The 22,414-nt window shown below is 68.7% G+C and overlaps 3 protein-coding genes across 6 annotated transcripts in view; 1 reads left to right on the top strand and 2 right to left on the bottom strand.

Moving 5' to 3' along the window:
- ZBTB46 (zinc finger and BTB domain containing 46) overlaps window positions 1-13,080 on the top strand; it is a 30,976-nt gene extending 17,896 nt beyond the window's left edge. Inside the window, exons 3-5 of the mRNA XM_028524350.2 lie at window positions 1,320-1,604; window positions 8,449-8,624; window positions 11,846-13,080. Coding sequence (XP_028380151.1) covers window positions 1,320-1,604; window positions 8,449-8,624; window positions 11,846-12,220 — 836 coding nt within the window. The 3' untranslated portion in view covers window positions 12,221-13,080. The remainder of the gene's footprint in view (window positions 1-1,319; window positions 1,605-8,448; window positions 8,625-11,845) is intronic.
- Window positions 13,081-15,371: 2,291 nt separating this feature from the next.
- Window positions 15,372-19,123, bottom strand: SLC2A4RG (SLC2A4 regulator). 3 transcript variants are annotated; one of them, XM_036010035.1, is made up of 8 exons: window positions 18,700-18,926; window positions 18,295-18,434; window positions 17,300-17,409; window positions 16,714-16,895; window positions 16,541-16,641; window positions 16,195-16,459; window positions 16,016-16,107; window positions 15,372-15,936 (listed from the first exon to the last, which is right to left on the bottom strand). In XM_036010035.1, exons 1-8 carry the CDS (start codon window positions 18,808-18,810, stop codon window positions 15,783-15,785), a joined length of 1,155 nt encoding a protein of 384 aa, XP_035865928.1. In that variant the 5' UTR covers window positions 18,811-18,926; the 3' UTR covers window positions 15,372-15,782. The 3 variants fall into 3 exon arrangements, with proteins under 3 accessions (XP_035865928.1, XP_035865927.1, XP_028380291.2); XM_036010034.1 differs by lacking the exon at window positions 18,295-18,434 and having other exon boundaries at window positions 16,195-16,462; window positions 18,700-19,123; XM_028524490.2 differs by lacking the exon at window positions 18,295-18,434 and having other exon boundaries at window positions 18,700-19,106.
- A 517-nt stretch (window positions 19,124-19,640) lies between these two features.
- On the bottom strand, window positions 19,641-22,252 carry LIME1 (Lck interacting transmembrane adaptor 1). Of its 2 annotated transcripts, XM_028524853.2 has the most exons (5): window positions 22,010-22,252; window positions 21,086-21,204; window positions 20,707-20,936; window positions 20,219-20,589; window positions 19,641-20,121 (listed from the first exon to the last, which is right to left on the bottom strand). In XM_028524853.2, the coding sequence occupies exons 2-5, from the start codon at window positions 21,181-21,183 to the stop codon at window positions 19,876-19,878; spliced, it is 945 nt and encodes a 314-aa protein (XP_028380654.1). In that variant the 5' UTR covers window positions 21,184-21,204; window positions 22,010-22,252; the 3' UTR covers window positions 19,641-19,875. The 2 variants fall into 2 exon arrangements, with proteins under 2 accessions (XP_028380654.1, XP_035865932.1); XM_036010039.1 differs by lacking the exon at window positions 21,086-21,204.
- Between the last annotated feature and the right edge of the window lie 162 nt (window positions 22,253-22,414).

Raw genomic sequence — 22,414 nt, 5'->3', positions numbered from 1 at the left:
CCCCTAAAGGAGCCGAGGCCACAGAGGCAGGGAGTGGGACGCCGGGCCCCAGGGGCGGGGGGAGGCGCTGCGGCTGAGGGTCTAGGGGGCAGCGCGTCAGTTTCCTGGCACCAGAAAGTCCTGGACGGGACAGCGTGTCTGGAGCCGGGCAGGCGGGAGGGCCGCGGGGCCCCGCGGGCTCCCTGAGCGGGGGTGCGTGTGGGCACGTGTGAGCACGTGTGGGTGCGTGTGGGCCGTGCTGCTCACGGTCCCTGAGGGTTCCCGATGGTCTCAGCTGCTGCCCAACGGCGGCCCGTGGCGGCCCCTACGCGGTTTCCCCGGAACGTCGGGCTCTGTGCGCGCTGACCGGCCGCGACGTGGCTGCCGCCTGCAACTTCCCGCTCTGCCTGCGGAGCTTCATCTTCCCCGCCGCCGCCTCCAACCCCTCTTTCGGGACGCGGCTGCGACCCAGGGGGCCTCTGGCTCTGCTGCCCCGGCGCCCGGTCACTGGGCCGCCTGCACGCTGCCCGGCCCGTCCCGCCCCGCCGCCTGCTCCCCTCCGCGGCACCCCTGCCCCCTCCGGTGGGCGGGCCTCAGACGCTCCTCCTCTGGACGCCTTCGCTCTGCGTTCTCGTCGGAGGGAGAGCACGTTCTGGAAGGGCCAGCTCTGCCCCTGCTTCCGAAAGCCAGCACTAGAGCAGCCGAGGCAGCGAGAAGGGCCCGGTGGGGGGGCGCCCCGTGGGGTGGTGGCCGCGCCTCCCCGATTTTAGGGGGCATCCGGGGCCGTGAGGTGCCTCGTCTGTCACCGTGCGAATCCCCAGCCCTCAGGGAGGACCGGTCGCTCCGAGGTTCCCTCTGAGCCGCGTCATCCTTATGTCAGGGGGCGGCGATGAGTGTTCCTCCCAGGCCTTTGGGACGCGCCCGTGACCCGGGTGCCCGGCGGGGGGACGCCAGGGCTGTGGCCACGCAGCCGCAGGCGGGCTTGTTTCGGGCAGACAGGGGGACTGCAGACGGCGGGACGTTCTCACGAGCCTTGTGACAACGCCCCAGGGCCCTGCTCTGCGTCCCGCTGGAGTTCGCTGAGGTCGGCCAGTGGGTGTTCCCCGGGTGGCTGCGCCGTGTCCTGGGAGCGGCAGTGGGCAGACTCGCCACAGCCCGGGCTGCTCGCCTGAGGCCTTGGCTGGGACTCCCCCTGGTCCGGGGCTGTGTCTTTGACCTTGGGGACAGGGTGGGGGGACCTTCCAGGCAGCGGGCGGTCAGGAGGCTCACCGCCCTCGCTCGCTCGCCCCTTCCCCGCCCGGAGAGCCTCGAAGTGACCGCCCGTCTGCTTCCTCCCCCAGATTCGGACTTGACCATCACCGAGGCCGGCAGCTCTGACAGCCGCGGGGAGAGGGCCGACCTCTACGGCCCCGGGGACGAGGGCCTCCTGGGGGCCGAAGCCAGCTACCTGGGCCCGCTGCTCACGCCGGAGAAGGAGGAGGCCCTGCAGCAGGCCACGGCGGTGGCCAACCTGCGGGCGGCGCTCATGAGCAAGAACAGCCTGCTGTCGCTCAAGGCGGACGTGCTGGGTGACGACAGCTCCCTGCTGCTGGAGTACCTGCCCAAGGGCGCCCACTCCCTGTCCCGTGAGTGCCGGGGGGGGGAGTGCAGTCCTCAGGGCGAGGGGTGGGGGGCAGCGTGAGCCGGCTCAGATGTTTCCTACTGACAGTCGAGGCCGCACCGCCACTGGAGCTCAGAGGTGCCCGGGGTCAGTGCCCGGCCGGGATGGGGCGCCTGCCTGAGTCAGGACCGTGGGCCAAGGGGACAGGCTCGGGGTGCCCTCTGCAGGCATCTGCCCCCCCCCGCCCCGCCTCTGCACCGAGACCCCTTCCTTGTGGGGAGAGCTGGGAGGCGGCTTGAACCGGGGTGCATCCCCGGCTTTGTCTGCTCAAGACGGTGCCGGTTGCTCCGGGACCTGGACCGAGGGGTTGGATACCACATTGGTGCCGTCAGGGCCTCCCATGTTTGCGTCCCCAAATTCCAGTGGCTCCGAGCGGCTGACTGGCCGGGGCCCAGGGCGCCCTCCCGACACACACAGGGCGGTGGCTTGCCCAGGTCCCCACCCCCGCCCCACGCACGAGCCCACTGCGTGCCAGCCCGTGAGCGGGCCGCCGTCCACGTCACGGGTGCCCTGAGGAGCCGTCGTGGGGGCACTCACTGGTGGCAAAGAGCGGTCACCAGGGAGAGGAGACACCTGGAGTCTGGGTGGTGGTCAGCAGGGTGGGGGCCAGCAGGGGCCCCCTTGCTCTGCAGGGGGGACGGGACACACCCCGAAGGGGAGGAGCCGAGTGTGGAGAGGGTGCAGGGCACCCCGCCCAGTGGCCCCTGGCCCGAGTGTGTTGGGTGCAGGGGCCTGAGGGGCAGGGGTGTGCCGGGGGGGGGGGGCACCCCGCCCCACGGGGTGAAGGTGAAGGGAGAGCCCAGGCGTCCTGGGTGTTGGGTCCTGGGACGTGTGTCTTTGGGTTCACCTTCACTTTGCAAACCAGCATCTTTGTAACTTTGTTGTCACGATCTCTGACGGGTTCTGTGCTGGGGTGACGGGAGCGGCTGTGGCTAATAGAGGCTAAACCGACGTGGCGTCCCCTCACTTTGCTGAATGGAGAGCGACTGCCCGGCCGGACACAGGGTCGGGGGCTGGGGCTTGGCCGCGGGTCAGACCAGGGCTGCTGGGCGTGGGTTCGGGCGTGCCTTCAAAACCATGCCCAGCCTCGTTTTCTGCCTCTGAGAAATGGGTGTAGCCTGTCTCGCCCAGTTACGGCGAGTTTAAGACAGAACAGTGTTTGCAACACGGCCAGCACCTGAGCCAGGCACTGGGGTCAACCCCCCTGCCCGAGTGTCCGTCCCGCCCCCTCCGATTTGTGCGGAGCCTGGGACTGTTAGGGGAGATGGCCCTAAGGCGTCTGGAATCGCCCATCTGCAGGGCCAGCAGCTGGACATGTAGCCGACGGGACAATCGGACACGTTTTGTGGGTGACAAGGGCAGGTTGGGAAGCCACCGGGCATGTTTGTCTGTGGAGAGGTCGGGGCCTCGGGCACCCTCTGCTGTCCGCACCCCTCCACTCCCCCCCGCCCCCGCCCTGACCCCCCACAAGTGCCCCGTCTCCTCCCAGCTGCCCCGAAGGGGCCACTCCGCACTGGGACGCTGACAGTGGTCTGTGCTGCCCCCATGTGGCCGGTCTGTCCTCAACACCAAGAGTGACGCACGGGGTGATTTGTGGCTTTTTCTACCGTCTCCGTGTCTGGCAGCCTTTGCCCGCAGCGTGGGCTTTGCTGCATCCCGACAGGGATGGGGGGCAAAACGAGGGGTCCTCAAGCCCCCCAACGCCGGGTTCACCGCCTTCAGCCCAGCAGGGCGGCCCCGTGCCCGTCTGCCGGCTCTGGGACGAGGCACCGTGTGTGGCAGCTGCCGCAGCCGACCTTGTGCAGGTCGCGGCGTGAGGACCGTGTCCCGGCTTTTAAAAAGGGGACCAGGAGCCGTCACTGGATGGGGTGGAGCCCGCTTCTGGAGAGGGGGCCAGCCGGACACCGGACACCGGGACCCGCATCTCAGACCCTTTCTCAGGGCCGGGGCCGGGCTCCGAGTCCTCACGACTTGTTTCCGCTTCCTGGGCGCCGGCCCCCTGGGAGAAAGACCCCGCCCCGGACGGGCGGTGCGCGGGGACGGCGGGACCCAGGCTTCGTCCCACGTGGTGCCCCGCTCACCACCGGGAGGTGGAGGACGGCGCTTCCGGAACTCTCCAAGCCCCACCAGCTGCTGCTTGTCTCCCCCTCCCCCCGCTGAGACGCATCTCCCGGCTTCCGGGGGCCTGGCCCCGGCCCACGTCACCTGGGGGACAAGGTCACAGAGCGGCCTCTCTGCCCTCCGCTCTGCCGGGACGCCCACGTGAGACCCGGGACCCTCCTGCCCTGGTGCGCACAGGTGGGTGGGCGCGCGCTGAGCCCCACCTCGCTCAGGAGGACGCCGTTGGCAGCCTTCGCACTGACGACGGTCACGGCCGCATGAAGTCAGACTGGTCGTTGTCCTGAAATGCAGACACTTCTCGGAGGAACTTTCCCCAAGAGAAGGGCGGCCCTCGCTGCTCAGGGGGCCGTGGGTTCGGGACAGCAGGCCCGGCGCCCAGCGGCCGGCGGAGCTGGGTCCACGCGGACCAGCGGCGGCTCGGGACCTCGGACACGCGCTTCCCGCATCTTGCACGGAGAGAGGCCTGGCCGGTCCCCGCCCGTCTCCCTGAGAAGGACGCACCTTGAGGAGAGCTGACCATGAACTCCGGGGTCAGTCTCTGCCACCCCCACTAACAGGACGGTGTAGGGGGACGCGGGCCTCTCTTGCCTGCCCGCTCGCTGGCGACTCACTGGAGCCGTCCTTTCCAGACCCCCGACGGGTTCTCCTGGAGGTGGCCGGACCGGCCCCGGTGAGTGTGGGGCGCAGCGCGGGTTGGGTCTGCGCTGCTCACACGGCCTCTCGGTTCTGCTGCGCCCGACGGCATGTGGCCGGCCTGTCCCTTGGTGCAGGTCGGGGCCCGGGCTGAGCCAGGAGGCCTCCTCGGGGTTTCCACGGGCCGGCGCCGGGCGCACCCGGAGTCCTGCGGCCCTGACGGCTCTACCTGAGGTCGGCACGGGGCCCGGGGGACAGCGCCCCGCGGAAACCGGCGCCTCCGTGCGGGAGCAGATGTCCCCTGCGGCCCGGCCTGCGGCGCGGGTCCCAGCGGCTGAGGGACTGGGACCAGGCGACCTTTGTGTCTTTGAGGCGGTCACCTCGAGGCCTCCGCAGGCGGCCAGGCAGAGACGTTTCGGCGCCCACCCACTCGGCGGGCAGCTGCACTCCCAGCGCAGTGGGCAGGGACGCCCTCCGCCCTCCGCCCTCCGCAGGGGGAGGGGCCCGATGGCTCTGACCTGTTACCTTCTGGAAAGATCCGAGCACGAGGCCCAGCGCCCGCCCCCCCCAATCGGGTCCTGAGCTGTTTCTCTGCGAGGGTGAAGGACCAGCCGCGGACGAGAGTCGCCCAGACTGTGCGCTCTCGTCCCCTCCCTGGACACTGGGTCTCAGGGCCGCTGGCCACGCAGGGCAGGTGGCCGCACTGTGGGCCCCTGTCCCCCGGCGGGAGGGAGGACACCCGTGACCGGCGCCAGGTTCTGGAGCATGTTCCAGCGGGCGGGGGCTGGGCTTCTGGGCCAGACTTGCCCCCCCCCAGTCTGAGGGGCTGCCCACCCCCACCACGCCCCACTCGGGCGTGGGCCGCCTGCAGGCCCTGCGCCTCACCTGCGTCAGCAGACCAGTTCTCATGGCGGAGGGAAGTGGGGTTCTCGGAGAGGCTCCGGATGTTGTTGCCAGGGCAACCGGCTCCAGCATCTCCCGGAGCCGAAAGACGGGTCGGTGGGTGCCCCTCGCCCTTCGGAAAGGTCGTGGTTCTGTGCTTGGCCGTTGGCATCTGAACGGCACTTCCAGGGACTTCCTCTCCTTTCCTTGTTGTCAGGGTGGGTCTTGGCGCCGTGAGGTCGCTGTGGCGGGAGGAGCCCGGCCGGGGGGGTCGCTGACTCCGTGGCCGCCCTGCCCGGCAGCTCTGTGCTGACCGCGGGCCCTGCAGCCGTGGCTGCTCGCTCGCTGGGGGAACTGGCCCCCGACAGACCTGAGCTCTGGCGCCTCTCTCTGCACCGCGGGGCTGAGAGCTTCGGTCCCATTTCCAAATCAATTAGAAAGTGTGAAACAGGTCCCGTCGCACCTTAAACAGGTCCCCTTGCACCTAGGAGAAGCAGGTCTGTGCCGGGTGGCAAAATAAGAACAGGTGCAAGGAGCGTTTTTAGGACAACCAGCTGTTTGGTTCTGCTCTCACACTCAACGCCGTTCCCCGGGGAGCTGCACGGCCCCCCGGCACGCGGCACCTCCGCGGGGCCGTCATCCCTGAGCTCGCCGCGAGCACCTCCCGTCTCTCGTCCTCACTGGGTTTCTCACAGAGACACCGGTGCTCAGGGCTTGGCTGCAGGAGGGTCTTGTTGTCGTTGTTGATTATGAAAACGTAACACTGACCTTCCGTCGACCCCGAGGGTTTAGATAATGAGGGTCGGTGGGACCTTCCCTGGGGTCCACTGGCTGCCACAGACCTGCTTCGGGCTGACCTTGGTCTGCACAGAGCGGGGACGGGCAGCCTCACACGCTTGGGTACCTGCGTGTGCATGCACACGTGTGTGCACGTGTGTGTGTTAATGAGGACTCCCCACGCCCTGGCGGATGTCCGTTGACTCGTTTCCACGGCATTTAAAGTCAAGGATTCCGTTTTGGTCGTGGTCTGTGCTGGCAGCGGCACGTGACTCAGGTGCGAGAGAAAACACATTCATTCGTTTTGCAGAAAACTCTGGGAACCTGCAGCTTCGACCAGGACCGGGTTGCGCTGGGCCTGCCCTCGGGGCAGAACAGCCTCCCCGGCCCACTCGGGCTCTGGGGCGTGGGGTGGGGGGAGCCGGCGGCACAGGTGGGGCTGGAAGGTGGCAGTCTCGGGGGACGCGCGGAGCTCCGGTTCCCCCCCCCGCCGAGCTCCCTCGGGCAGGTTTCCCGAACGCTGGAGCCGGAAACAGGCTGGGCCGAGAGGAGCGGGTTGCGCGCCAAGAGAGCGGCGAAGTCTGCCAACCGGCAGAGCCAAATGCTGTCACACTCCTCATCGGAGGGGCCTGGAAGCCACCGTCACCCACACCCACACCCTGGAGGAGACGGCGGACAAGGCGGATGGGGAGATATGGGGCGTTCCGAGGGGGCTGGGCGCTCTCAGGAACAGCGAAGTGAACACCCCGAACTGGGAACACAGCATCCGAAGCTGAGAACTCCCCGGTGGTTCGGCGGCCGTCCCGGCGCGAGAGGGGGCGAGTGGATGAACGGGAAGACGCAGCGAAGGCCACACTGCGCGCCGAGGAGGCTCGGAGGGGAAGGGGAGTGAGGAACGGGGGAGGGAGGCAGCGCACACTCAAGGGTGTTTCCTGCACGTGCAGCCGGGGCTCCGGGCCGCGGAGGGGAGGGGCGGGGAGACTTCCCCAAACAGAAGAAAGACGCCAGCCTAGAGTTTTGAGCAGCTGTATAAGCCCAGCGCAGCATGGAAACCAAAGTAAAACACTAATATCAACAGCAATCAATATCCGGGCACATCAGGGTCAGACTGTGGGAAACCGAGGACAAAAGGAGCGGCCAGGGGAGAAGTCTCCTTCCAGAGCCGCAGGCAGAGGCCGACCTCCAGCAGGAGCTGCGGAAAGTTGCCAACCGGGCAGCCCGTACCCAGCAGAAGCGACCTCCGGAGATCCAGGCGGCAGGGAGACGCCGCGGACAAACAAGCACAAGCCAGGGAACTCGTGGCCGCGGACGAGAAGCAGGGACAGCGGCCTGAGGCCGGGGATCCGGGGGTCGTGCCCCAGACAGAAGCGCAGACAGATGACGGGCCCCGGGGCTCCGGGGAGGAGCGTCTGTCTGGGTGATGAGCGGAAACAGTCCCGACTTCGCGGCAGTGGTTCCGGTGGGTTCCGTCCCACAGACGGGAGTGAGGCATATAACAGTAGCAGCTCGAAGGTGCCGGCAGCCGCCTCCGGCCGGTCCGGTGTCCTTGGCCCTCGGTCTGTCCCCGGGCGCTGGCGCGGCTGAGGCCCTGAGAAGCTGCCTGCAGGTGCCTGGGGACAGGTGTCCTCCGTCCCGGGGCCCCTCCCGCACGCAACCACAGGGTCCAGGCTGCCCTTGGCCGTCCCAGAGACCCGGGCGGCCTCTGGGGAGCTAGGAGGGCACCATGAGGGCTCTAGAGGGGGCAACCGTGGCATGTGGGCCACCCCAGCGCGCAGTGGGGCCGACACCTGGGACCCCGAACCTGTAACTGCCACCACGAGACCACCTGAAGTGTGGAAGGAGGCACCGGCTGTGTCCTGCTGTGGACCTGGCCCAGAGTGGCCCCCGGAGGCCCAGGGCGTGGTCTCCGAAGTGTGGAAAGTCAGCACGGGCGGAGGCTGCTGGCTGCTCTGGCCGCACATTCAGGGTGGACCCCGCCTCCCGCTCGGCTGTGTCCGCCGGCGCTTCGCTGGAGGGACCAGGCGGAACCTTCCCTCCGGGCGTTCCACGGTCGAGGTGCGGAGCCGCCGGCCTGCGGAGGTGGAGGGGCTGCTGGCCGCCGGGCCCTGGGCAGCAGGGGCCGTGGCTGTGAGGTTCAGGGCTGTCCTCCGGCGCCTCCCCCCACGTGTGCACGCGGCGTTCCTGCCTCAGCCGCAGGCGTGGGCATCCCCGTGTCCCAGACACGGACAGAAGGTGTCCACTGGGTCTGAGACGTGGGCGCGGCTGCCTCTGGCCATCAGCCTGGCGCCGGACACCTGTGCCGGGCTGGGCGGCGGGGAGGCAGTCTGTGCCGGGCGGGGCCTGGGCCGGCGGGGGGTGCTCGGCCCTGGTGACCCTCACCCTGTGCTCCCTTCCAGTCAACGAGTTCACGGTCATCAGGAAGAAGTTCAAGTGCCCGTACTGCAGCTTCTCGGCCATGCACCAGTGCATCCTCAAGCGCCACATGCGCTCCCACACCGGCGAGCGGCCCTACCCCTGCGAGATCTGCGGGAAGAAGTTCACGCGGCGCGAGCACATGAAGCGGCACACGCTGGTGAGTGCGGGCGGGGCGCGCGGCTGGGGGTCAGGGGTCGTGGTCAGGGAGTCGGGGCTCGGGGGTGAGGAGGAGCCCCGCAGCAAGCCCTGAAGTGGGGTCCGCTCACTCCACATCCCACCCTGGGTTTCCCTCCTTCCCTTCAGGCCCTGGGCGGCACTGGGCCCAGGCAACGCTTCCACCCCTGCCGGGACCCCTGCCCTTGGCCCCCCGGGGCCCACCACATCCTCACCTCCTCTGTGCCCTGCCCTGGAGTCACATGGGGCCCCAGCTGGCTCCCCGCACCCTTGCCACCGGCCCCTCCCGTCCTGCGGGAGCCCAGCTGGCCGCTGTCAGGCTGGGCGTTGAGTGGTGGGTTTGCGTGGCCTGAAAAGCTCACCCTTGGAATGGGGGCAGCTCCCTAAAAGCAGGCGGGGCGAGGGGCCTCTGGGGGGGAGATGAGCTAGGCCCGGTGGCTCGGGCTGAGGGGCCGGGCCGGGGGTGCATGCGGAATCTGAGTGAGTCCCCCCGCATGTGCACTGGGCCCGTTTGAGGCGGGGGGCAGGCGGGTGGCCCTGGGCTCGAGTAGGGGTAGGGAGAAGACATTGGGGTGATGTCCCTAGTTTGGGGCCCTGGGGTTTCCAGAGCCATCTGTGGGGCGCACAGGCCTGGCTGGACACCCATAGCTGACCCCCATAGCTGGGGGTGAGGCAAGACCTCCAGGCTGGGCCCCTGACAGCAGGGTGACTGCTGGAGCAGGCAGGGCATTGCCACGGGTGTTGGTCCATGTCGTGAGCAGGGCCACTGCCTGTGGGACAGGGCTCCTGTCAGACCTTCCAGCCCGCCCCTCACGCCGGGCGGCCTTGGTGCTCGTCCAGCCCCTGGGGGAACTTGTTTGGGGTTAGGACACCTGGGGGAGACCCTTTGAGGTCAGATCACAGGGCTGGAGGGGAGACTTTCCAGGAGTGGGCGCCCCAGCCCAGCTGGCTGAGAGACGCCCCAGGAGCCCCAGCCAGCCAGTGTCCCAGAGGGGACACCCCACGGGTGGGCCGTGGCCTCCCCTGCTCCCCAGCCGGGTCCAGACTGGACCTGGAGAGCAAGTGGGCAGGCCCAGGAGCACGAGGCCCACGTGACGCCCTGACTTTGGAACGCCCCCTTCTCCAGCTGCGTGTCCCTTTTAACCAGTGTTTTAGGGGAGAGAGGAAGGGGGGGGGGACCTCCTGTCCAAACAGAAGTGTATCTTTTCTTTAAAAAATATTTTATTTCCTTTTAGAGAGCGGGGAAGGGAAGGAGAAAGAGGAGAGAAACAGAGAAACATCCATGTGTGGTTGCCTCTCACACCCCACCCCCATCAGGAACCTGGCCCACAACCCAGGTGTTGCCCTGACTGGGAATCGAACCAGCAACCCTTTGGTTCGCAGGCCTGTGCTCAACCCACTGAGCCACACCAGTCCGGGCAAGGAGTGTATCTCTTTGTCTGTCCCACTAACAAGTGCTGGGAAGTTGTAACAGGGGTGGTTACAATTCACATTACGCCTCCCCTCCCTCCCGCCCCCATCGGACAAGTCAGTTTCCGGAGAGTCCCAGAAGCAGGAGTGGACGCGGGTGGGCGGGGCAGCGGGGGCACGGGCTCCGCCGCAGGACGGTCTGCCGCACTGTGTGTGAGAGAGGCTGGGACAGCCACGTGTCACGAAAGCCTGGATGCGTGAAAATCCAGAGAATGATCTGGAGCGAAGGAGAGCGCCTCTAATTTGGTAGAAAAAGGGAGACTGAGCAGCGACCTCCAAATACACACACCTCGTACGGATCGGAGGAGGCTGCTCACGGAGCCGCCCCAGGAGCCGCTGGCGCAGGACCCGTGGGTCAGGGCTGGTGGGAGGGGCTCCCGCGTCCATGACACGTCCTTCGCCCAACGAGCAGCGTTTTTAAGCCCGGTGCCTGGTTGCTGGGAATACTCCCAATTATTATTATTATTTTTGAAAAGAACTCTAAATTTTATTTGTCAACGACAGTTCATATTTGATTATATTACTATTATTTTTGGTATTCATTTATTTTGTATCCACGTTAGGTGCTAGAAAATCATGGTTAGAACATCACACCCTTCCCAAAGGGGCCCCCCGATATTTCCAGGGCCCCCCTGGCACCTCGCCCACTGAGGGGGCCGCGTCTCATCTTCAGCGAAACCACACCCATAGCTCGGTGGACAGGGACACCTGCTCGCCTTGGAATTTTATCCCGGGTTCCTGCTTGGGCCTGGGGAGGGGGGGCCGGAAATCCCGGACCCCCGGCTGGAGCGTGAGGGCTTGTTTTCCTCTGGGGAGGGGATCTGCGTGTTCCTGTTTCATTTCTCGGGGGTCCCTGACCCTGAGGAGGCAGCTGAGTCCCCAAGTCCAGCCTGCAGCTCTGAGCTGAGCCACGGTTGCCATGGCACCCGCATCCGCCCCTCCCCCGTCCTTCCTTCAGTCCACACGGGCGGCGAGTGCGGCCATCTGGTCCTGGCCCGAGTGTCCTTGTTGCCCTGGTGTCCTGCTGCAGCCCCCAGCTCCCCCGCAGCCCTCGTCCCTGCCCTGCGCCACCCACTGCCCCGCCCAGCTGTGCCTGCTCACGCCTCTGGGCCTTGAGTTTTTCTTCTTCTGTTGGGGGAGGGTCGAGGGAGTTAAAAATGTATTTAAAAATGTATCAGACACACACCCCTGGCTGGTGTGGCTGCGAGGATTGGGTGCCAGCTGGAGAACTAAGGGGTCACTGGTTCGATTCCCGGTCAGGGCACATGCCTGGGTTAGAGGCCAGGTCCCCATTTGGGGGTGTGCAAGAGGCAACCACTCATTGATGTTTCTTTCTTTCCCCCCCCCTTCTCCTCTCTCTAAAAACAAAGCCTTTTTTAAAAAAGTATCGAACAAACAAAAAGACCCAGGAGGGTCCTGGGGACACACGGACCCCATTTCTGGGATGGGTGCCCGTGGGGCGGCACCTGGCTCCTCCCAGGGTCTCGCCTGGCTTTCCCCAGAAGGTGTGGTGGCCCCGGACCTCACACCTCTGAAGTCGGGGGGGGGGGGGCAGCACACATCTGTGCGGTAGGTTTTCACGGTTTGGGGCTCTGTGGGCAGGCGTGGGTGCAGGGGGTGGGGCCCCCGAGGTGGGAGGTCGTTGCGTGCGGGGGGGGGGGGGGGGCGACCCCTGGGCCCCGGCCGGCCCCCCCCCCCGGCCGGCCGCCCCTCACCGGCCCGCGGTCCCCGCAGGTGCACAGCAAGGACAAGAAGTACGTCTGCAAGCTCTGCAGCCGGGTGTTCATGTCGGCCGCCAGCGTGGGCATCAAGCACGGCTCGCGGCGCCACGGCGTGTGCACCGACTGCGCGGGCCGCGGCGTGGCCGGCCCGCTGGACGGCGGGGCGGCCGAGGGCTCCCCCGAGCTCTTCGCGGGCGACGGGCCGTACCTGGAGGACCCCGACGACCCGCGAGGGGAGGGCGAGGAGGAGCTGGCGGAGGACGAGGACGATGTGGGCCTGGCCCACGAGGACGCGCTCCTGGGGGACGACAAGGACGAGGACGGCTCGCCGCAGGGGCCCCCCAGCCCCCCGGGGGGGCCCGACAAGGACTTCGCCTGGATCTCCTAGGCCCCGGGGCTGGGCGCGGTGGGTGAAGGCAGTGCCGCCCCCGCACCTGTGCGCGCGGGTGCTTGGGGGTCTCCCCTGCCGGGGCGGGGGTGGGGCCGGCCGACCCCGCACAGCCCCTCCTCCGGGCCCCCCTTCCCTCTGCTCCCGCCCCCCAGCCACACCCGAGACGCCGGCCCTGGGGTCTCAGAAGCGGGTGCAGCCCCGCCGTGGGGCCCTGGGACCACCAAGTTGGCGGGGGCGGGGCGCGAGGCGAGTCCCAGCAGGTGCGTGTGGGGCAGCGTGGAGCGGGGCCAGGGTGTGGCCAACACCCCCTGGGTGTGGTGTCGAGCGTGGCCCCGAGGTCCAGGCCCCGGAGCTGAGGGGCTCTGCACCCACCGCAGGGCCTCGGCCCCCTCCCCTCTGCAGCCCCCACCCCCAGCAGCCCGGTCCTGTCGGTCACTGCCTGTCGCCCTTTGCCTTCCAGGCTCCGCCGCCCCTGGGCCCCCCGCAGAACCCGGTGTACAGAGAGCCCCGCGGCCCCGCCGCCTCTGGGCTTTGGTGCTCAACACAAAACAGCTGCGGAAGCCCCCCCAGGCCAGGGGCTCCCAGGTGCTAACTCCTGGCGGCGGCCGCAGTGGCCGGGGGTCCTGCGGGGGCTCCGCCCTCCGTTCTGTGTGCACTTCCTTGGGGAGCCGCGGCGGGCCGGGTCCCGTGGCCCCGCCCACCTGCGCGCCAGGCCCCGCCTGCTGCCCGCCCGCCCCGGGGTCCGCCTGCGCTGCTGCTAACTCTGGAGGCGGAGCTGCGCCTCCGCTCCCGGATGGGTAACCAAACTTTCTCAGCGGAGATGAGTTGAGATCACACACAGTTCTCTCGGCTGGCGCTCGCGCGCGCGCGCGCTCTCTCTCTCTCGCTCGCTCTCTCGCGCCAGACGAACCGCGCGGAGCCGCCCCTCCCTTCGCTTGCAGCGAGGTCCTCCTGCTGCATTTTCAGTGGCGCCCGTGACCTTGTTGTCTTCGCTGCGCGAAAAGCAGGTGCAGCCTGTTGGCCGGCACCCGGCTGCCGGCTGCAGGACAGGCCTCGCCTGTGCTCTTCCTCGTCCGGGCCGCCGGGCAAGGCGACCCCACACCTCTCACCGCTGAGCTGGGCGCGACCCGCCGCCCTCTGCCCCCCCCCCCCCAGGAGGGCTCCAGGGTGCCACAGAGCGCTGTGTCCTTGTCTCCACGGACTCAGAGGCTGTCCCCACGTTTGTTTGTTTTTTTGGGGGGGGGTCACATCTGTTCTGGCTAGGCGGAAAGCCCTGCGAACCTTCGCGGGGAGTGGAGGGCGGGGGTGGGGCCCCGGCTGGCCTGAGTGGGTGGACGGGACGTGGTGCTCGCTGTCTTTGAAATCCTGCCCCAGGAAGGAGCCTCTGCTTTCGCTTTTACTGATTTTTGAAATAAAATTAGCCGCCGTTTCTATCGGTTAGAGGGGGGTGCTCTTGAAGGACGTGTGGGCGAGTTGCCTGCGCCCACCACCTCCCCCAGCTGGGCCGCTGCCGTGCCTCCACGCTGGCGTCCTTACCGGACACAGCCAGGGTTGCCCCGGACCCACCGAGCCCTCCACCCTGCCCCCTCTGCCTTGGGAGGGTGGGCCGGGCTGTGTGGGGCTTCTGGGCACACCTCCCGCCGGTCACCCGCGAGGCCCGGCCCAGCCCGGAGCCGGGCCCTCGACACTCGTGTCTCCCCGCTTTCCGAACGGACCCACTTTCTTATCAGTGCGTTCGGGAACCAGACCTTTGCTGCCAACAGGGGGCTCTGGGTTTTGTGCCGGCCCTGCCTCTCAGGCCGCCCTGCCCACGCCCGGGCCACCTGCCTCCACACTCAGGACGTCCTGCTCTTTCTGACCTGCTCACTGCCCCGCTGACCTTCGAGGGGCCCGCTGCCCGTGCCACAGGGCCGTCCGTCCGTCCCCTCGAAACCCACACTGGACTCAAAGCCCGGGGCCCCGCTTCCCGCCCCGCTGCGCTCCAGCCGCCGGCAGGCCCCGTGCCGTTTGCAGGATGGAGACGAACCCGTCCTCTCGGGAGGAGTGAAGGGAAAGGCGTGTGTCGCGAAGAGTTTTTTTTTATGTGATGGACCCTTTTTGTTTTTTCCAGATCAATGTTTAAACTAATAAATATTTTTTTTATGAAGAGGAAAAACCGTGTAGATTACATTTCACGTCACGTTTTGTGCTTTTCCGTGTGTGTCTGTCTGGACCTTGGTGTCGGCCACACCGGCGGGGAGGGCACGGCCCGCTGGGTGTCCCGTCCGTGGGGGGCGGGGCGGGGGGCCCGGGGCTCTCGGTCGGAGCGCCGGCCCGAGCAGGGGCAGTGTCTGGACCCCGACCGGGTGTGGGGACAGGGCCGACCCCGCCAGCACTTGGGAGGGACCCGTCTTGAGACACAGCTGCTGCCCCCAAGTTTGCACATCTTTCTTTATTAAAAAAAATGGGAAAATGCAAAACCTGGAACTTTTCACAATATGATGAAAGACCTTCTTCTCGCTCATTCTGTGACACTTCCTAAAAGCCATACTTAGTGGTTGTGTTCTGCTGTCTTCTATTTTTTCGATCCTGTGCGGTGTTTTGTAACGGCTGGTGGGGAGGGTGCTGTGTGCTTTTCTGAAATATTTATTTTTTTCAACGTTCTTTTCAGCCGGTCGACCGACCGAAACACAGGAAAAGGGCGGTGTCGGAGGACCACCGACGCTGTTCTGGGGGTCCTCTCCCCCCCGCCGACTTTGTACGGACTGTTGCGAACCTGTGTTTGCGTCGGCGGTGCGTCTGCCGTGCGGGGGAGGCATGCCCGCCGCGGCGGGCCCCAGCTCCGTGGCCGTAGGGCAGGGAAACAGAGCCTCCTCCAGTAGTGGTCATGCGACGTGCGTGCCGGGCTCTGGCCGGCCTGTGGGGTTCCTTTCTGTGATGGGGGTAGCTTAGACCTTCTTGCAAAGCGATCACTTTCAATAAATTGGGAAATTGCTGCTCGAGCAAACGCCTCGTGTGTGCTTCAGACAGGGCCCCCTCCTCTGTCCTCGCCCTGCCCTGGGTGCGGCTGGCCCGAGTGACCCCAGCCCCCGGCAGCCCGTTGCCAGCACCGCCGCCCCCCCACCACTCCCACCGACTTCCACCTCCCCACCCTGGAGGCAGACACAGCTTCTGGAAAAGCTCGAATCTTTAATTTTTCTCCTCGCCTGGCGCAGCCCAGACGCAAGACACCTGAGCTTCGGAAACCAGGTCCGACGCCAGCCCCGGGGCCCGTACCGCCCACCAGGTTAGGTGCGGCGGGGGAGGCCCCACCTGACCCCTCAAAGTGCATCCAGGTGCGGCTCCCACGCGGCCTCGCGGCTGGACCATCAGCTCCCTGGACGAGTCCACGGACAGGTGGGGGGGGCGGCACCCACCCCAGGCTTTAGTGCAAAAGGCTGGTTTCTTCAGAGGCACTTTGAGTGGTGAGACCCCCCCCCCACCTCTGGGGCTCCGGGGGCCCTGATGCCCCTGCCCCCTTGAAGAGCAGGCCCTGCGGCTCGGAGGGCCCGGGCAGGGGTGGGGTGGGGTGGGGTGCAGCTCATTTCCTCCTCTGGGAGCCCGGGCGCCCCGGGCAGCGGGTGGTGCCCAGGAAGCGCTGGCAGGCCTTCTTCCAGCGGCAGGCGGTGCACCAGAGGTCCCTGCGCTGCACGCCGTACGCCTTCCGGCACTTCTTGGCATCCCCTCGGGGCTTCCTGGGGGGACACGTGGGTGCTGTCAGGCCGGGACAGAACCCCCCCCCCACTCGCCCCCTGCCCCTGGACACACACGCACCTCAGGCTGGCGCCACGCGTGGAGGGCAGGGCTGGCTCGAGGGCCCCGGCGGGGCTGGGCTGCACTTGCAGCCTGGCGGGTGCCAGGCAGCCCTGAAAGGAGACACAGCTGTGGTCTCCCTCCGGCGCGCCCGGGGGTGGGGGGGGCTGCTCACAGCTGCTGCCTGTGACCGCACCCACCTGGTGGGAGTGGTCAGGGCGGCACACCTGGGGGTGCGCCTCGGAGCTCAGCACCTGGGGCGGGGACAAGGCCAGGGGGCGCAGCAGGCTGGGCAGGGCTGGGGGCTCAGGCAGCTCCAGGCGTGGGAAGGCAGGCGGCAGGGAGGCCGTGGGGGACACGGAGGTCAGGCTGGAGAGCCCGCCGGCCAGCACCTCCAGACCGATGTCCAGCTCTGTGTAGTAAAAGTCCTCCTCGCCGTCGCTCTGCTCTGGCTCCGCCTGCCGCCTGCTGGGGACAGGGTGGTGGGAGCTGCCGCGGGGGCCCGGCCCGGCCCGGCCCGCCCCCAGCCCACAGGCCAGCACGCACCCCAGGTGGGCCAGGCGGATGTGTCTCTGCATCCCGGAGGCCGTGCCCAGCACCTCGCCGCAGCGCTTCCACAGACACTGGAACAGGACCTGCACCGCACCCTGGGTGACGAGGGCCGGTGGTCAGGCTTGGCCACCACGGCCACCCCACCCTGAGCCCAGCCCCGGGCTCACCTTCCTCTTCCGAGGGGCAGGCTCCCCGAACAGGAAGTGGGCTGCCTCCAGGGGCAGTGGGGGTGACGGCGTGGGTGGAGAGGACTGCTCGCTGGCCAGGTCCCAGCCCCAGTCCCCACCGCTGCCGCTGCCACTGCCTGGTGGCTGCACTGGCGGCTCGGACCAGGGCTCCGAGCCGGGCTCTGCGGGGACACGCCAGGCCAGGGTCAGGGCTCTGAGTCCCTTCACTCTGCCCGAAGGTAAGCTGGGCGGGCACGTAGGCACTGGGAGGAGATGGTGGCCAGGAAGAGGTGGCCGCACGGTGTGGGGACCGACCTCCCTTGGACAGGGAAGGAGGAAGAGAACAGTCCCGTGTGGGGGTATGCCTGGCCAGCCGGGGGGACGGGCAGGTGGTCACGGAGGCCTGCAGGCTGGGGGCGCTGGGACTTTGGCCACAGCGAGGATGTCCAGGGGCCATGGTGTCCGAGTGTTTAGAAGGTGGTTTTCCAGGTGAGGGGGCTCTGCTTGCCCCCCACTTAAGGTCCTGGAGGAACAGTGGCCCTGCCCCCACCCCCACCCCCATCCCCGGCCGGGCTCTAAGTCTCACCCGCGTGGAAGCCTGCAGCTGGGGGCCCCAGCAACAGGGGGCTGGTGGACAGGCTTGTGAGAGCTGCCGCAGCCATGACCTCATCCAGCCGGGCTTTTCCTTGGGGGGCTCTGGGGGAGGAGAGGGCAGGGGCAGGGGGTGGGCTGGGCAGGTGGGGCCCAGCAAGTGCTCCCAGACCCCTCCCCTGGCCGGGCACACACGTGCAGGCCCCGGCACGTGCCTGTGTACACCAGGTTCCCTCACTCCAGGCGCTGGCCTGGGCGGCCGGCCCAGCTCCACCCCGGGCTCGGGTTACAGAGCCTAGATCTCCAGGAACCACCAGGAACTGGGCCTGGGCTGGGGTCTCCCTAGAGCCGAGTCACCTCCAGCCTGGGCTGTGTCCAGTGGAGTCTCCTGCAGACCCTGGTGCTGGACCAGGGGTCTGAGGCCCCACTGGCTGGGCCAGGGCAATGGGGGCCCAGCCCTCCCCCAGGCACACATTAACCCAGGTTGTGCAACAGCAGCTGTGGGCCCAGGGCCAGGCCTGGGGGTGGGGTGGGGGGTGGAGAAGAGCAGCCAGCAGTCAGCGGCAGCCAGGGCAACAGCTCCAAGCACAAGCCGGTCCCCAGGTCCCAGCGGGCCAGACCAGTGCCTGCCCCTGGCTGCCCAGCCAGACCGGGGTGTCCAACACCCTTGAGGCATTTATGCGAGGCCTGGGACCCCTGGGCAGTGGACCTCACGCCGGCCCCCAGTCTCTGCTGCAGAGAGGACAGCGGCTCCCTCCCAGCTGATCCCAGGCCCCAGGGGTTGAGGGGGACAAGGGTTACTATCAAACTGCTTAACTCTTTCAGGGCTGGAGAGCGGGGGTGGTCAGAAACTCAGCCGGGGCCCCGGACCTGCCCCAGGCGAGCACCCTGGGGGGTGTCGGGAAGGCACGTTCCCGCGCCCCACCCACCACCCCTGCACACCAGGGCGCACGTGTGCGCACGCCCACTTCGGCCTGGCGCGCGGCTCACCTGTGCGCTGGCACGGGGATGTGCGCGGACGGCGTCAGGGGCCCCGCTGCCGCCCCCGCCCACGTCCCCGGGGCCCGCGGCTCCGGCTCCTGCGGGGGTGAGAACTGCAAGCCCGCCAAGCCGCCGCCCACGGCAGGGCCCTGCGGACGGGGCGTGCTCAGCGGAGGCAGCGGCCCGGGGCCCCCAGCCCCCACCCGGATCCGCTCTGCACCCCCAAACCAGCTGTGGTCGGCGCGCCCCGCCCTCGGCCCCGCCCCCGGCCCGGCGCGGCGGGAAGCGGCAGGGCCCCGAGGACCCGCGGACATAGACGGAACGCCGCCCCGCCCCGGGGGCCCGAAGTTTGTGCAGCCCCGACGCCATCTTTGCGACGAGCGCACTCTGGCTCAAGCCCCCGGCGCCCGGTACCTGCGGCGGCGCGGGCACCGACACGGGCGCGGCCGCGGGTTCCGGGCCGGCAGCGCGGGGCGAGGGGTGCCCGCAGGCCGGGCCGGGCGCCGGGGGGCGCTCCGCCTCCATGGCTCGCCGGCCAGGCACCAAGGCTGCAGCAGCGAGGGCGGACGCTCGGGAAGCGGCCCCGGGCCGGGCCGGGCTGGCCGGGCCGCCGACCCCCGCCCTGGATCGGCAGCCGCCCGCGCCGCTCTGCCCCCGAAGCTACGGCCGGCCCGCCCCCTCCTTGTGTCCCCGCCTCCGGAGCGCGCCCATTGGCCCGCGCGCCGTATCAACATTCCGAGGTGGAGCGTGGCTGGGGCTGGCCGCGTTCCCATTGGCCTGTGCTTCGTGGCCACGCCCACCGAGGCCCCGCCCCAGGCCCGTCGCTCCCGCGCAGGCCGGGAGAGGGGGCCCCTCTAGCGGCCCCCGCCCGCCCGTGCCTTGGCCTCTGCGGAGCCCCGGCCCGCACGCCCTCGATGCCCCGAAGGGCCGGCTTCCTCGTGGGGTTCCCGCACACGGGGCTGCTGGTCGGGGAAGGGGCCGCGTCCCCTGGAGGGCTTCCCAGGTGCGGGTTATTCTTTAACACGCGACTCCCCACCTCCCCCACCCCCCACACCCCTTATGTAAGTAACTCCTGGGCTGGGCGGCCCGAGCCGTCCCTCGGTGTTCGGTGTTCGCGGTGTAAGCACGACCCTGGGGCAGCCACTCTGCCGGCAGGCTGCACCCCGTCTAGACCCCACCCGGCCTAGGGACACCGCCCCTACCCTGACCTCTGTCCCCATACTGTCTTGGGAGCCTAGTGACAGGGCCCAGGCGCCTCGGAAGGAGGGAGCCAGCCCCTGAGCTAAGGGGAGGTCTTCATTTCTTGCAGACAGTCCCCCCAGACCTGCAGGCTTTCAGGGAGAGACGGCTGTGCGGCACTGCGTTCATCCTCTCCGCGCTGGGGATTTATTAAGACGCTGGTGGGAGAGGCCAGGGCGCCCCGGACCCCAGGGTCCCCTCAGGCTGCCAGCTGTGTGGGGGGCGGGGACTGGGAGGGAATAGGGGCCGGCCCCACGCAGGCGGAGGGAACATCTGTGCTTGGGCGCTGGGGGCGGGGTTATAGACCCCTGCGCGGCTGAGGCCGGGGAGCAGGAGCCCTTCAGGTCCCATCTACGGGCTGGAGCTGGGGGCTGCCGGCCTGCGGGAGAGCCCCACCTCCTGGATGCTCTCATACACGTTTTCTAGCACGCCGTTGTCTGCCTGGTCCACGCCCAGGCCTCTGAGTGGGAGGGCCTCGTAGGACAGGCTCCTCCCAGGAGTCAGAATCTCTGCCCTGCCCTTGGGGTCCAGCGGGTCTGCAGCAGGTCCTGGGTCCCTCCTTTTAGGCTTGTTGACCTTGGAGTACAGGACGTCCACCTGGAGGGAGGAAGGAAACCCAGGGAGGGGTCAGCGCCATCCTCTCTGCCAAGGATCTGCCCAGCCCCACCCACCCACCCCACGCCGCCCACTTTACCTGCGTGGCTGGGGTGCCCTGGGCCCTCCCCTGCTCCAGGCCTTGGGGCCCCTGGTCCGCTCCCTTGAGCTTGTGGATGCGAGCATACTCGGCCAGCTCTGGCCTGGCCTCAGGCCCAGGTCTGGCCCAGCTGCTGGTCAGCCGTGCCCCTGCCCACACCACGGGGCTGGCCGCCAGGCTGGCCCTGGGGATGGCCGCCAGCCCCACGTTGGAGTAGGTGGCCTCCGGACCCACGGAGGGCTGGGCATCGGTGGTAGCAGGCGCGGTCTGGGGCAGTTCCCGGTGTGAGAAGGCAGCCGGCGGCCTGACGGTGCCTCTGGACACTTCCAGACATTGTGGGCCCAAGGGATCCATGCTGACTGGCCGCGGGGCTGGGGACAGGGTCAGAGCGGAGGTCGTTTGGGGCGGAGCGAGTCTGACCGCAGCGGGTGGGCTGGCCCGGCGCAGCGAGCCCCACCCGCAGCCCGTGCCCCCTGCCCGGGGCTCACCTGCTCGGCGTGGGCCCCGGTGCACTTCGTGCAGCCTGGTGTCGGACCTGCTGAGGGTGCCAAGGGTGCCGAGGGTGCCGCGGTGGGGCTGTGTCAGCGTCGGCTGGCGGTAAGGGAGGCAAGTCAGTCTCCTGCCGGCCCCGTCCCGGCCTGGGGACAGCCTGGAACTCACCGTGGCTGTGGGCATAACACTGCCCTGCAGGCCGGCCGGCTGCCTCTGCACCCGCTTCCTGGGGGCGAGAGGGTGGCTGTCAGGCCAGGGAGGCGGGAGGCAGGGGCGTGGGCCTCTGGTCAAGGGGGGCCGGCCTGGAGCCCCACCCCCTGTGGCCACAGCGCTGGGCTGGGCTCCACGTGGAACCAGGGCAAGGGGCGGACATACCTGTGGCAGGCAGCACACAGCACCCACAGCCAGAGGAGCAGGGCGAGGCAGCCTGGGACCCAGAGGGCGGGAGGGACTGAGGACACCAGCGGCCCCATCCTGTGTGGCCCGGGGCTGGCCTGGGGGCAGAAGGTGGGTGCTGACGTCCGGGCACCCACCTGTGGCCCCACTCGGGGCCTCACACTGCCGGGCGCCTCCCACTCCCGGGCGCTCTGACTCAGCACACAGGAAACCCCGAGACCCGGCAGCCCCTCCCTCCTACCGAGGCCGAGAGGACGCGGTCTTGGCGCCCACCTTTCTTTCCTGCCTCTGGCTGGGGCCTCCTGGGCAGGTGTGAGGACGTGTGCTCTCCCAAGCCCTCGGGAGCAGCCAGGTCAGCGAAGACGACCCACGGGACTGCCGAGCCCAGCCCGCGAGGAGGCGGCTGAGGCCTCCCTGTGGCCACGACAGCCCACACCTGAGACCTGGGAGGCCCCAGAGGTCACAGCCCTGAGCCTGTGAGCCACGGGCCACAGACTCCTGTTCGGCCACATCCAGGTAAGACGGTGCCCAGGGAAGGCTTCTGTCTCAGGTGGTCCCCCCCTCGGTAACTAGTCTTGGCCCCCTGAGGGGCAGGGGAGGCAGGGTCAGCAGGCAGAGAGGGGCTGCTCGGGGCACTGAAGGCCCCACCTCTCCCAGGCTCTCCCCCCGCCCCACTGTCAGCCGGCCCCGTTGTGGGGTTTGCTGCAGGGCACAGGGGCCCACCCTAGTCCATGCAGCCATCCAGCCCGGCAGCACGAGATGGGGGTGCTCGGACCCACGGAGCGGGCTTCCCATGCGAGCCAGTGCCCTGGCCTGGTCGGGCCTCGTCCTCCCAGGCCCCAGACCTCAACTGCCCTGGGAAGGCACCAAGGGGCAGGGCTGGAGGCCAGAGCAGGCACTCACCGATGCCAGGGGCGCAGGGCGCCTGGAGGCTGGGGGCCTTTGTGCGGCCCCAGGTGGAGCTCCCCTCACTTCCTGCCTTGTCAGGCTGCACCTCAATCTTCTACAGCAGCTGGCGCCAGCCGCCACCCGCTGCGGCAGCCTCACCCCATCCCACTGTGGCCCCGCCCGGGGTCTAGACGACACTCAGTGGGGGCGTGCTGTGAGCTCGGAGCAGCCTCTCACGGCCTCCCCGCCCGGGGGTGGGTGCAGCGCGGGCCCTGGGCATGGACGGTGCGGGGTGAGCCGGCCCTCCTGCCCGTTCACGGCACCCTGCGAGGGCCCCACGGCCGTGCCCCACTGTTCACGGGGGCCGGGCAGCACGGGACCCGGCAGCACGGGACCCGGCTGGGAGACCGGGGAGGATGA

This window comes from Phyllostomus discolor, chromosome 9 (assembly GCF_004126475.2).
Source record: "Phyllostomus discolor isolate MPI-MPIP mPhyDis1 chromosome 9, mPhyDis1.pri.v3, whole genome shotgun sequence".
NCBI lineage: Eukaryota > Metazoa > Chordata > Mammalia > Chiroptera > Phyllostomidae > Phyllostomus > Phyllostomus discolor.
The sequence above is the reverse complement of the archived record's forward strand: the minus strand, read 5'-3'. Positions and strand labels throughout refer to the sequence as shown.